Source organism: Jaculus jaculus, chromosome 13, assembly GCF_020740685.1.
Source record: "Jaculus jaculus isolate mJacJac1 chromosome 13, mJacJac1.mat.Y.cur, whole genome shotgun sequence".
In the NCBI taxonomy this organism is placed as follows: domain Eukaryota; kingdom Metazoa; phylum Chordata; class Mammalia; order Rodentia; family Dipodidae; genus Jaculus; species Jaculus jaculus.
In genome coordinates, this window is record NC_059114.1 from 40,568,842 (window position 1) to 40,582,954 (window position 14,113).

The following is a 14,113-nucleotide window of genomic DNA, read 5'->3' on the forward strand; positions in this document are numbered from 1 at the left end:
AAAAAGTGAGGTGTGACATGATGAAGTGAAGGAAATGTTGACTTTTCTTCATACTCCTTAAATAGAAGAGTTTCTCATAGTAAGATCAGCAGACAATCTTTATCAAAATTTTGAAGCAGACTCTTTGAAATTAGCGTAAGGTTTTCTCCATTTTAGAAAGTGCTACAAATGATTTTTTGTGTGTGATAAGAAGTATTGCAAATCATTGCTAAAATGTTTGCTGTGGTGGCCATCAAGGAAGGACTCTCCATTCCAAGGCAGGCAGCAAGATGAGAAAAGAAGACGTTTCATACAAATCTGCTCTGTGGTTGAATCACAAGGCTGTGATTATTAAAGTTTAAGGCTTTTCTTCCAGCAGGGGTGGAGAGCAATAGCTATTTCATCTAAAACCAGAATGATGAAGGCAATATAAATCAAACCCATTCCAGCAGGCTTCATTTGGTCTAATTTCTCTGCAGATATTAATCATTGTATAGTCCTATACAAATGAAACATAACTCCATTGTAACTCAGAACACAGAATGCTCACTCTAATTCTTTCTTCAGTATGCTATTTTGACAACATAAGAAAAAATAAATTGGAACAATGGGCCATCAAAATTGCAAAATGCCAATAATACTAATACATTAAAGAGAAATATCTCAAGGTAAAACTATAACCCAGCATGCAAATTGGCAAAAATATTTATCTGCCACAGGGTCGCCAGGGGTAAAATTATTACCTTCATTTTTCCTTAGAAAATTGCTATGTCAAATGGAGATGACAAAGAATGATTCCTAAAAGTTCACAGAAATTATCATTAATTCTGGCAAAGATCATCTAGAAAGCTGAAGTTTATCAAACTCATTGGTAGTGTAGACAGTGGCACAAAATACCAACAACTCAAATGTTCTGGAATAATCTCCTATGGTAGATACAAAATTTGAAGGTTTTATGGTAGATACAAAATTAAATAGAATAAAGGGGTGTGTAGGAATCAAATATTGACGACTGTAGTCAAAGTATTTTTTTTTAATTGGGAACTTTATACATAAACACAGAGTAAATCAATCATGTTCCCACCATATCTTTTTCCCTTCTCTCAGATCTGTATCCCACTGAGGATCTTCCTCTTTCAAGGTAGTCCTTCCTTTCTTTTATTGTCTTTTTTCCTTCTCCCTGCTCTATGTCAAAATCTTTAGCATAAACAAGACACTTGGAAAGAGCTGGGAAGTCCAGAGAAGAGAAAGAAACCATGAGTCAGTTGGGATGGTATAACGATGGAAGAATAACAAGTAAATGGAACTCTTGTGATTATAAATTGTTCCTCACTTTAAAAAAATCTACCATGTATGTATTTCCAATAAGTTCTCCATGCCTATATTCAAAAACGGAAGTGTCCCAAAGTATTTTGAAAACTACTTTCCTCTTAGTGTAATTTTTTTCTTAGTGCGGAAAGAAGAGCTAACTATTATAATGACCTAGCATTTTCATTTTCTTATCATTTATATTCTTGCTGATTGCAGATTATTCCTTTTTTAGTGTTAAGTAGACGTTATAAATATGTGCCTGACTTCATGAGACTCATATTCCTTTTGGCAATGGTCTCCCCAAATTCACTGGATTTACTTATGTGGGTTTTCCCAGGGGGTAATCCAAACTGATGTGTAAGGCTCTGCATAAATCATGTCTCATATACTTCTTCATATAAACAATTCATGGCCCTTCTCATAGCCAATATTCAAGAAGTGAATGTTTATATTCTTCTGTCTATAATTGAGCTAAAAGTTCTAAAATATATTTCAAATTTAGCAAAACAGGCCTGACTAATAGAACTACTATAATATCTAATCCCTTAACTCACTTACCCAAGACATATTTCAAATGATGTAGGCCACCTGGACCACACCTTGAAATTCCACTTTGGAGGGGACTTAAGACTCCAAAGCTTTTTACTGACTTTATATAAATTTAATTATATACCAGCACTCACCTTAATGAGCACTATATTTTTGTCTTAACTATTCAGACTTTTATGTTTGGGCTGAATACCAACTTGGAGCCCACTCCAAATAAAAGTGCTGTGTTATTGTTTTGAACAAATTTCTATTACTAGGCTTGTTCATTGTGGTTATAAAGAGTATCTATGCAGAAAAAAAATGTCATGACATCAGAGGCTAGAAGACAGTGTCATGTCTCTTTTGGGGTAGCATTTAATTTTCTTTGAAGGCTACATAGCTTAGTAGAAGGTGACTGTCACCTCAGATCTTCAGCTATGACAAGAGTACCTTTCTACCTTGATACAAATTATAGGCAGGCTTAGATTTAAGGAAGTTGAGACTTTGGCCTATCTGATTAGATCTCAATGGTCTGATGGCCATTACAGAGAGACAATGATTATTTCACTAATACAAATGTTGCATCCAATGGGTCTGTAACTCTTGTGTTACTTTCTATGATTATGAAGATGTCATTTTCATGTACTATCAGTAAACATTGCAAAGAATGATGATTGCTAATGAGCTTTACAAGCAAAACTATGCTGTACTTAAGATCAACTATGTGCTAATATATTAATACATAAAATAACACCACTTAAATTCAGAAATTATAGTCTTCTTGGCAACTCAACTCCCAAAGATACTTTTTTTTACACCTAAATAAAATGTTAAACCCCATTTTAACCATCAGAAGAACAAAAACACTGGCTCAGTCTATTGCCCATATGTGTAGGTAAAAATGACAAAAATTCAGAAAGATAGCCATATACTAATAGACAGTAGTAACAGAAATCAGCTCAAAAGCTCTCACATGATAAATTTTCCTCTGTGAAGTTTTCAAAAAGAAGAAATTGGTCATTAACTTTCCCTCCCACAGACATAATCTGGTTGCCTTTATTACCTGTGATACACATACACAAACACATACACATAACAAAAATTGTGAATGCTTGGCACACAATGATTGACAAGTTAATTTTCAGTCAGCACTGACATGGATGAGGAATGCTGAAGTTAAAATTCCTCTCTGAATTCTCATTTAACACAAGTCTACAAAAAAAGAAAAAACAACAACCTTACTCTTGGTACATGAACAGAGTACAGAGTCATATGGATGGATGGGTAACAACCATTTCTTCTAGGCTTGTCTATACAGGTCAGTAATGTGCTAAAAAAAAAAAAAAAAAAAAAGGTTTAGAAAAAACAAAACCTTAACCTCTGAGCTCCAGCCATCTATTTGGGTCATTACAGGCATTATAAAAATGTATACAACTAAATCCTAGTGTGGACACAGCCAAAACCCAGAACCCCAAAGGCAACCAAACTTAGCTACAATCAAATAACAATGTAGTGATATTTAAAATTATTCTGAGAACTGATTAGTATGTATGTGGTATACAAATCTTCTAAGACAATCAAAAGGACACATTAGTTTTCAACCACTGTGTGCTATTCTTAGCTCCACAACTCACAAAAATGCAAAAACCGTGTGTTGTGTAGAAAGGTCTTGCCATTAAAATACAGGAAAGCTAAAACTGAAACACAGAAGAGAGATACTTCAACTCAGAATGGAAAAGGGTGAGCATGGGCCATCAGTGGCTGTGCTTGAGTATATGAATGTAAAATACAAGGAAGGTTTGACTATGGCATCTAACACAGAGACAGTACAGTATTAAAACGAAGCCTGAGGCCATTAATTTCAAAATAAGGAAGACAAATTATTGATAATGAAGGAATGTGTGGCCAGGAGAGGCAGGGAAATCTGCCCAGAAGGGTTTTAAGAAAGAGGCAGGGGCGAGCCTGTCTTGAGTGGATGTGGAGGGGCTGCTGGCAGCAGTGGCTAGGTCTCAGGCTGCCCAGGCCCTGGGTCATGTGCTTAGTGCATATGTACAGTCTTGCGCTTGTGGCACACAAATGTTCATGCATACAGTCAATATAAACTGGTACATGTAGATTTAAGTGAAAAGTTATATAAATCTACCATTTCCCCCTCCACTTCACCCCAAAAACACAAAAGAAAAAAATTAAAATACCCAAACGTGCTAACAGGGTCAGATCTCTTCTACTGCCTGTTGTTGTTCAAAGGAGGGAGGTAGAAAATAAGCGTGGTGGGGGACCCAGGTTAGGATACATGATTCCCAAAGCCAGTCAGCTACCACTGGTGGAGCGGGTTTTCATTGTATAAGTTATGCAACACATGGGACCAAGTTAACAAAACAACAACGATTTTCCATTTCCACATCCGGAAAGAAATCTACCCTGTGGACTGACACGTTAAGGTGAGCTAGGTAAAGTAGGCAGTAGTGTCTCAATGGACTATTGTGTTCCAATGAATGAAGTTCATTAGTCATTTTACCCCCTTAAAATATGAATTTCTTTCAGGTTTATTTCAATATGGTGACTTTTTTTTTTTCCTCTCCCACCCTAGTCCTCCCCTATAGATGATATTTCCGCAAAAGTTCAGATTGCCAAGGGTGTTTTCTCTCAGGGAAGCGATCTGGAATTTTGATCTTAAGGAAATCCTGGATGCATTTCTCCAGCTCTTCCTCAACAGAGAGCTTCTCCTTGGCAGCCCTTTTTTTGCCGCTCATGTTCGACTCCCTGGAGCCGGAAGTCAGAGTCCGAAGCAGGTCGCTTTTTCGTCGCATCTCTGACTGTTGGATCAGCTGCACCGGGCCCTTCTTGATGGGACGGTCCAGAGTCTGGATGTTGGTCTGGCGTGTTACAGGCCCACATATCACCGTCTCCTGGGGAGAGCTGGCCTCCGACTGGCTGTCGCAGCTAGAGGTGGAGAGGTCATTGCAAGATGTGCCACTCTCCCCTTTGTCACCCTTGCCATTCTTACAGCAGCAGTCACAATGAGAGGATGACCATCTGGAAGGCTCACCTGCAAAGGAAGCACAGGGCCCAGAAGATTAATGACAGCAGCTGTGGTTGGAGAAGCAAGCAAGCACAGCGCTTGAACACACAAGGATCAAACAGTAATGCGCTGAGAAGTGGGGAGAGACAGGCGAGCTAAGTCTACTGAGGGGAGCAGATTAATAATAGCATGTAATAGAGTGTGATCTAGTACTGTGCCCATGCCCACAAGCACTGGAGTCAGGCCTGGACAGGGATATATAGGCACCTCATTTATCAACCTTGTCATTTTGACAGAGCCTTTTAGTGTAGAAACCTTCAATTCTCTTCAGTAAGATGTGAATAGGAACTTTGCTCCTATCTAGGATTTGGATAAGCGAAGTGGCATGCAGTGTGCAGCACACAGTAATTACTCAGAAAATGTTCACCAGTTTTATCATGGGTAACTGTAAACTCTGATCTGAAGCTGTGCCTGATAGAATGAGATTCAATGGGAGGAGGCTGTAAGAGAGGAATTATAGAAACCATTGAAGGAAGTGTCTGGGCTGGTTCTACCTGAGCTCTGTGTACCCATCATGCCCTTTTATTCTTGATCATCTATGAAAACAATAGTTCCACTTATATTTTCCATACATGTAAAATACTAAGACCCAAAGATTTTAATAAAGAGTTGGACAATTTGTAAGTGACAGAGGTGAGATTTGACTATAGGCCTCCAAAGTGTTATAAAAAACCACTTTTGGGCTGGAGAGATGGCTTAGTGGTTAAGCGCTTGCCTGTGAAGCCTAAGGACCCTGGTTCAAGGCTCAGTTCCCCAGGTCCCACGTTAGCCAGATGCACAAGGGGGCGCACGCGTCTGGAGTTCGTTTGCAGTGGCTGGAAGCCCTGGCGCACCCATTCTCTCTCTCCCTCTATCTGTCTTTCTCTCCATGTCTGTCGCTCTCAAATAAATAAAATAAAAAATGAACAAAAAAAATTAAAAAAAAAATAAATAAATAAAAAATAAAAAAAAAAACCACTTTTAAAAAATTGCCTCCGGCTGGAGAGATGGCTCAGCGGTTAAGTGCTTGCCTGTGAAGCCTAAGGACCCCGGTTCAAGGCTCGATTCTCCAGGACCCACGTTAGCCAGATGCACAAGGGGGCACATGCATCTGGAGTTCGTTTGCAGTGGCTGGAAGCCCTGGCGTGCACATTCTTTCTCTCTCTCTCTCTGCTTCTTTCTCTCTATGCCACTCTCAAAGAAATAAATAAAAATGAACAAAAAAAAATTTTAAAAAAATTGCCTGTCTGTGAAAATTCTTGCTGCTCCTCCAAAACATTGTTCAAGTTTAAACTTGTGCATCTCTGTTGGAGACGAGGAGATGAGCCCTGAACAGACCTTTGCCCTGAAATAACCTCTGCCCTGAGATAACTTCTGCCCTGAGCAACTTCCGACCTTTCCTCATCCCCCCACCCTGCCATACCTAACTGATTCCATCCCCTCACCCCGCCACACCTAACTAATTAACATCCTGCCTGGCGACTTCAGAGACATGAGAACTACACCCTGAATTCTTGGAATAACTGCAAACTGTCCTAGGCCAAAGGCCAAGAAGATTCTATAACTTTCCACCACCTGCCTCCTCCAGCCCCCCTCTCACCCAAGACCCTAACCCTTAAAAAGGCCGCTGTGGCTCAATAAAATTGGACTCTTGACAAGTGTACATTTGCTTGAGTCTCTTCCTCTCTCTCGCCCATCTTATTTCAGGTTTGGGTCCCCCCTCACCCCCACGAATAACGAGGTCCCGCGGGTCGGGACAAGTGGCGCCCAACGTGGCGGCTCGAGGCACAGACTCCTACCGGACGGAGACCCCCAGTTCAGCGACCTCCGGAGGATTTGTTAAGTGGTCACCGCTTCTCCACCCAAGAAGACGGCAAGACCTGATAAGTTTTCCCTCTTCATTCCGTCCCATCAAGATGGGCCATTCATTGTCTAAAGAGGCTTCTTTCATAAATGATTTAAAAGCCTCTCTCAGAGAGCGAGGAATACGGGTATAGAAAAAGGATCTTTCATCCCAAGAAATGACAAAGGGTCAGTAAAGAATTAAATCAAAACTTACTACTGAAGAAATGGCAAAGAGTCGACACCTCTGTCTCCTGCGTGAGATATGTGTCGACCCCAGAGCTCTGGTTTCCTAAATAAAGCCTCATGCTTTTGCAGCAAGTTGGGTCTCCTGTGTGTCTTTGGGTGCGTGCTATCTCGAGACTTGAGTGAAGGTCTCCCTCTGGGGGTCTTTCAATTGAGAGCTCGTCCAGGGATTTGCACGTCTACCCAGGACTCCGGAGACCCCCTTGGAGGTAAACAATGTAAATGTCTGCAGCGCTGCTTGTCTGAGTGTTTGTCTGAGTGTTTGTCTGAGTGATTTCTGTGATTTCTGTTGCTCTGATCTGTTTTAATTTCAGTTTGGGCAGCTGTTTTTCAGGACCGTGAGGACCTGACAATGGTGGTTGGCAGGACCACAGGCTGCAATCCTGGGGGACGCCCCAGGATCTGAGGAGAGTCAGGGTGGCTGACAGTCTCCTATCTGGTAAAGGAAGATTGTGTATTTCTCCTTCAGGAGAAACCACAGAGGCATCTTCCATCTGAAACTGCATTTAGTTTTCTGTTCTGGACGCATCGGAGGTGTCACGGTTTTTGGTTTCTTTTTGTCAGTATCTATTTTGTGTTTGTTTGTGGACTCTTGTTTCTAATTATGGTACAGACTGTGACGACCCCCCTCACTCTAACGGTATCTCATTTCTCTGAAGTTAGAAGTAAGGCTCATGACTTATCTGTAAAAATTAAAAAAGGTAAATAACAGACTTTCTGCTCCTTTGAGTGGCTGCCAGAGGGAGCATTTGATCTAACCATTATTTCTGCTGTTAAGAATATTGTTTTTCAGAAGGGACCCACTCTCACCCAGATCAACAGCCATACATCCTAGTCTGGGAGAGCCTAGTGACGGATCCCCCGGCATGGGTCAAGCCCTGGATCCACCCCCCGCCACGGTCAGGCTCCCGAGTCCCGGCAGTGGCCCAACAAGCCACGAGAAAACCAAGCCGAGTGGCCCCAGGCCCCTCGGCTCAGCCCAAAATATATCCTGAAATAGAGGACCCTCCTGAGTGGCCCTCTGCCCTGATTCCATCTCCCCCACCTTAGCCCCCTGCTCCAGCTTTGCCCAAGGGAGGAGGAGATGGGCCCGCTACAGGGACTAGAAACTGAAGGACCTGATTCCACCGTACAAGCCTTTGGTCCTCCCCCTGACCCTAGCATGTCTCAGGCCCAAATGAGTAGCCTACCTAGCTCCCAAATGAGATTGATGTGGGATTCCCTCTCACCCGACCTGAATGGAATTACAACTCAGCAGAAGATAGGGAGCAACTGACAGTCTACCGCCAGGCTCTGATGGCAGGTCTCAGGGGGGCTGCTCGCCGCCCCACGAATCTGGCTAAGGTAACCTCTCTCTATTTTTTTAGAATGCTTGATGGAGGCTTCCCAGAGATATACTCCTTTTGGCCCTACTTCTCCAGGTCAACAGGCAGCGATAACAATGACATAGATAAGGCAGTCCGCTCCAGACATTAAAAAGAAATTACAACATCTGGAGGGTTTACAAGATCTAGCTTTGACAGACATAATTAAGGAAGCTGAAAAGGTTTATCATAAGAGAGAGAGAAAAAGAAAAGAAAGAAAAAAAAAAAAGGAAGCAGAAGAGAGAAAAAATAACAGGAAAAGGAGACAAGAAAGGAACTTAAATAGGATATTGGCTGCAGTGATAGAAAAAAAAAAATTTCAGGCTTAAGTATGTTGGGATAGTTTGCTTGAGCTTTATCAAATTTAAGTCATGGGTAAAACATAAAATTGTTTTATGTTAATAAAAAATTTCTGTGGTGCATGAAATCAATAGTTATCAAGTTTAAGCCAAAATCATTGGTTGTCAAATAATGTTTTTTTCTTTCAAAAATATTTATCAAGGGTTATATTAATATTTAGCTAGCTGTTTGGGCTCAGAAAAGACCAGATTCTACTCTGTTATATGTAAAGTAACTGTCTCAATTTTGGCATCTTAAGTCCAGTGCTTATAACAAAATTAACCCTTAAGACATATTCCCTACTTTAGGGCACAGCCTCATGCTCAAACAATGGTCCTCATCTGAGAAAAAAAAAAAAAAAAAAATCAAGCTCCATGGTTCTGTTTCCAATGTTCTCTGGGTAATTTGTACCCACACAGGTATCTGAACTAATCAAAGATGTTTTCACACAGGTGCTAAGACCTTATACTGTCTTACTTGTTTTCTAGGTTAAATAAGTTAAGTTTGTAAATCAACTGGTACTGTTTTCAAGACTGATAACAGGTTCTGCCTTTACTTATAAATGTTGGATATTTACAATGGGAGATGTGCCTACTTTCTATACCTCAGATATATGGCTTATGCTACCACAGTACAACAAAAATTTTAAAGATAGGACAAAATGATTTTAGAAGCCCTGTGCCATTCTTTAGTTAAGTCTATTTCAGTAATTAAATGTGCTCCATATGTATGTACATCCAAGCTGATGTAACTTCCTTTCTAAGTGTGTTAATCACCTATGTAGAAGCCAAAGCCAATTGGAATCATCGGAGTAAAAAGTGTCAATATTTTGGCCTGTGCTCCCATGTCATGAGGCCACTGGAGATGATGGGACACTTCTACACTGGCCCCCTGGTAAGTCACCTGTCTTCCTGAGCAGGGAGGATATGGAGACCCAAACAAAAGTGGTGTACAATGTAAAACAGGAGAGTCACAATTGAGAAGCAATCAGTCCTCTTGACTTCCCAAAGAAGGGAAAACTACTTGGCCAGCATGGCCCTGACTCATCCTAACAGGCCAAAGACACCAGTAAGCTATGGGGCTACTCCTGTGTCCCTAAAGTCTCTTTGGAGAGCCATTAATGACCTCCAAAATTAATCCTTAATTAACTTTTGGCTATCTGCAAGGTCTTAAACACTCAGAGAAAAATGTATAACCAAAGATAAAAAATAGCTCTTTATTATTAAGATTAAATGTTATGTATGTGTTTCTGATAACTCTGCTAGCATCTCATCTGTTTTACAAGCCATGTTAAATACTACTGTGCCATTTAATGAACAGTTCTGAAAGAAAATCTCAGCCAGCTCATCCTCAGATGGTCCTGAAATGATCCAAGCCTGTCTACCTGGATTCCCTCGACCTACAAAAAGACCAGTTTGCTGTGTGTTCACTTCTCAGTAACTCCTTACTTTTATTCTTTCTTTCCAAAGTTATCTTTCAAGATTATCTTCCTACACTCTGGGGTACATTAAAATAGTTCCCCTCTCTAGGAGAGATTCTCTAACTGCAACAAGTCTCCACTTCGTGTCCCATTCAGCAGGAAGTAGTAAATGATCTGATGTCTTCGACCCAGCCCCCTAAAGCAGTTAGAGTGTCTTCTCATGAGAGGGAGAAATAAAAGGGAAATAGACTGTCTATACCATACATTCCTGTTGTCATAGATAAAGTTTACTTAAAATAAGTTTATTTAAAGTTCCTCAAATAAAATTATAGAGCTTGATTGAAATGCCATACAGATTAAAAAAGTTCTAGGACCTCCCTTTTATGAGGGAATTGCCATCCTTACATCTCCTGTGTCTACTAACAGTGCAGAGGGATTATTCTGGCACTCTGCCCCAAAGGGGGGTATTACTCTTACATCCATTTCCAGCCTCAGACTGTGTCTATTAGGCCCTGATATGCTCCCTCCTCTGACTCTTGAACCAGTATGCAACCAAACTGCTATTATCAATGACTCCTTTATATATACTAAAGCCCCTAGTAACTCCTATCTTGCTTGTTCCACGGGGCTGACTCCCTTTATTGTCAACAAGGACTTTTTACAGACTAAAGACTATTGTGTTGTAGTTATAGTTTTGCCACGATTTTTCATTCATGATTCTGAAAGTTTTACCACTACTACAGATCAAGGCATTGCCATTAGACCAAAAAGAGAGCCTTTAACTGCCCTCACCCTGATGCTCCTGGGACTTAGTGCTGTAGGGGCCGGGACAGGTATTGCCTCGCTGGTAATCTCCCAACAGCATTTTTCACAACTCAGTGCCTTAGTGGACAGAGATCTTAACCTCATACATGAGGGGATACAAGATCTCAAAGATTCTTTGGCCTCGCTCTCTGAGGTTGTACTTCAAAACCGGAGAGGGCTAAATTTGGTGTTCTTAAAGGAAGGGGGACTCTATGTAGCCCTCAAAGAAGAATGTTGTTTTACTTAGATAAGACTGGGCTAGTACAAAATAGCCTTGATAAAGTTAAAAGAAATCTAGAGGATAGAAAAAGGACTCAAGAACAACAAGAATCTTGGTATAAAAATTGGTTTTCCACATCTCCCTGGCTAACTACTTTGCTTTCCAGTCTTTTAGGCCCTTTTGTTGGATTCCTTTTGCTTATCTCCTTTGGCCCCTGGCCTTCAGACAACTAACCAGTTTCATTAAGAGTCAGGTAGATTCTGCAATCAAGCCGGTGGAAGTCCACTACCTCGCCTCGCCACAGAAGAAACATTTGCCGCTGACCCGCCAAAAGAACAAGACAACCCCCCATCTCGACCCTTAGACTTTACCTCCCTGCAAAAACCCACCCTGGGGTGGAAATTTGGTCCCGCCCCTCCAAATAATAACTCAGGTCTCCGCGACCCCTCATACTAATTGGCTACCAAACATATTTCCTCCAGGATCCTTATGGGGCTTTGAAGGTCTTTTTGAGAGCAAAATGCGTTACATTTCCACAAAGTGAGTGGTCAGCGACGGAACGGGTGGCTAAGTCTCGACCCGCCTAAGACAGGACGACCTCGCCGAGAGGAGGCCGATCCAATGACGGGTAAGGGTCCAGCACTGCTCTTCTAACAGGCTCAGACCATTTGTGCCCCTTGTTCTAAGGTCAATCCAAATGACTTTATCGAAATCAATGACTATGAGTAACAGTGCTCAACCTACTCTGGGGAACGCTCGCCTCTCTGATGTCAGGTTGCTGTCAGGTTGCTCCTCTGGATCCATTTCTACTCTTAAACAAAAATAATCGGCCACCAAAACAAGCCCTTCTTTGGGACATCATTAAGGGGTCGCGGTAACCTCCCTATCCTGGTCCTTGTATACAGAAGAGGGGGAGATGTTGGAGACGAGGAGATGAGCCCTGAACAGACCTTTGCCCTGAAATAACCTCTGTCCTGAGATAACTTCTGCCCTGAGCAACTTCCGACCTTTCCTCATCCCCCCCACCCTGCCATACCTAACTGATTCCATCCCCTCACCCCGCCACACCTAACTAATTAACATCCTGCCTGGCGACTTCAGAGACATGAGAACTACACCCTGAATTCTTGGAATAACTGCAAACTGTCCTAGGCCAAAGGCCAAGAAGATTCTATAACTTTCCACCACCTGCCTCCTCCAGCCCCCCTCTCACCCAAGACCCTAACCCTTAAAAAGGCCGCTGTGGCTCAATAAAATTGGACTCTTGACAAGTGTACATTTGCTTGAGTCTCTTCCTCTCTCTAGCCCATCTTATTTCAGGTTGGGGGTCCTCCTCGCCCCCACGAATAACGAGGTCCCGCGGGTCGGGACACATCTCTTCTTAGAAACATGTCTTTTTACTCTTCTGACACATGGTTATATTTTATTAGTGTTTTTATTATCTCTCACAACATTCTGTGTTATAATTCTTTTATATTTTGAGCATCTCAGCTAATAGGCCATAAGTTCCCTAACATGGACATAGTGAAGTGTTCATTGTTGTATTCTCAGCAAATTGCCAAGGGCACAGAAAAGAAATTCAATCACAGTTTGTGTCCTAATAACAACTCCTAAGTACCTGGATCTAGCCATGCCTGAAGCTAGTCTTTTCAGTGTGGTTGTCAGTTATATGATCCACTAAATTCTTTTTTTATTTCTAAGCCAGTGTGAGACTTTCTCTCCCCATTTCCTCAAGTCTTGACTCATAAAATTTCATTTAGCAATTTAAAGATAGACCAATTTTTCAGATCCATGAACAAGAAAAATCCACAATCATTCACACACACACATGCCCACACAAAGCACCAAAGAGCCTTCTAAGCACAAGTTACTGCCTCAGGCCTTCCACCTTCCAAACAACCCCAACCAGTTCCTGAAGTGATGAACAAATACTATTTTTTAAAATATATTTTACTTAGTTATTCCAAATATTATTTGTTTGTCATATAATGTAGACTGCACACTTCCTACAGTTCAATGTACGGAGCCCATGAGAAGTAAAAGAAGAAATGCCCTTGGTGCTACTTTCCCTTTGTGATACTAATATTCAAAGATAATGTAGTGTTTTCATATGTTTTATAGAATACCAAGTTTTGATTTTACTGTCTCATTGCTCTTAGTAATAACCATCCTTAAAAAGATTCTACTTTCTTGCCATTTCTGATATGGTTAAAGTAGGAGATTCCTAGAAATAAAACTATTAGGGAAATTATGTTCTGTCTTCTTAAATAATATCTTTTTTACATATATAAAATGATTTTAACACTTAGAAGCAACTTATCATGAGGATTTTTTTTTGCAGAAGGAATAAAATTTTCCCCTATAAACCACAACTCCAGAATATTTCTAACATTAAGCCATTTTATACAATGTGATTGAGTTATCATTATACTTACATAGCCATTAAATTAAATGCAACAATCCTATTAGCTAAAAGGAACCATAACAGTAGCAATGCGTAGTGATCCAAGGTTATTAGAAATAAATATCTTCTGTGCGACAGAGAAACTGTCCAACATAGACCAGCTGGTACCTGAAAATATCTGCAATGGAAAATGGTTTCTGTCTGCCAGCAAGAACACTACAGAGATCATTTCTCACCTTCCATAGCAAAACCTGCCTCTGCTGCCCAAAACATTCACATCCGTGTATGAATATGACTCAATTGAGATGATTCTAATGAATTGGGATAAAGGAAAGTAATCACATCAGACCATAGTTGATCTAATTTGATCCTTTAAAACAAGTTTAGAAAGGATATTTAGAATTGAAGAAAGAAAAAGGTGGAAAGGATGAAAGAAAGAGAAGTACATAACAGAGAAGGAAAATAATATATATAACATGAATATCTAGGACATACTTGCTTATTACTTTAAAGCAAGATATCAAAATATTTTAGCCATAAACCCTGCTGAGCCAATGCAAATGAATCTCTTTTACCCTAGTTACCATTCCCAAGG

At 40.8% G+C, this 14,113-nt stretch overlaps 1 protein-coding gene across 1 annotated transcript in view; it reads right to left on the reverse strand.

Moving 5' to 3' along the window:
* Nucleotides 1-3,156: 3,156 nt before the first annotated feature.
* Nucleotides 3,157-14,113, reverse strand: part of Kctd16 (potassium channel tetramerization domain containing 16) — a 345,144-nt gene continuing 334,187 nt past the window's right edge. The window contains exon 4 of the mRNA XM_004664713.3: nt 3,157-4,867. Coding sequence (XP_004664770.1) covers nt 4,416-4,867 — 452 coding nt within the window. The 3' untranslated portion in view covers nt 3,157-4,415. The remainder of the gene's footprint in view (nt 4,868-14,113) is intronic.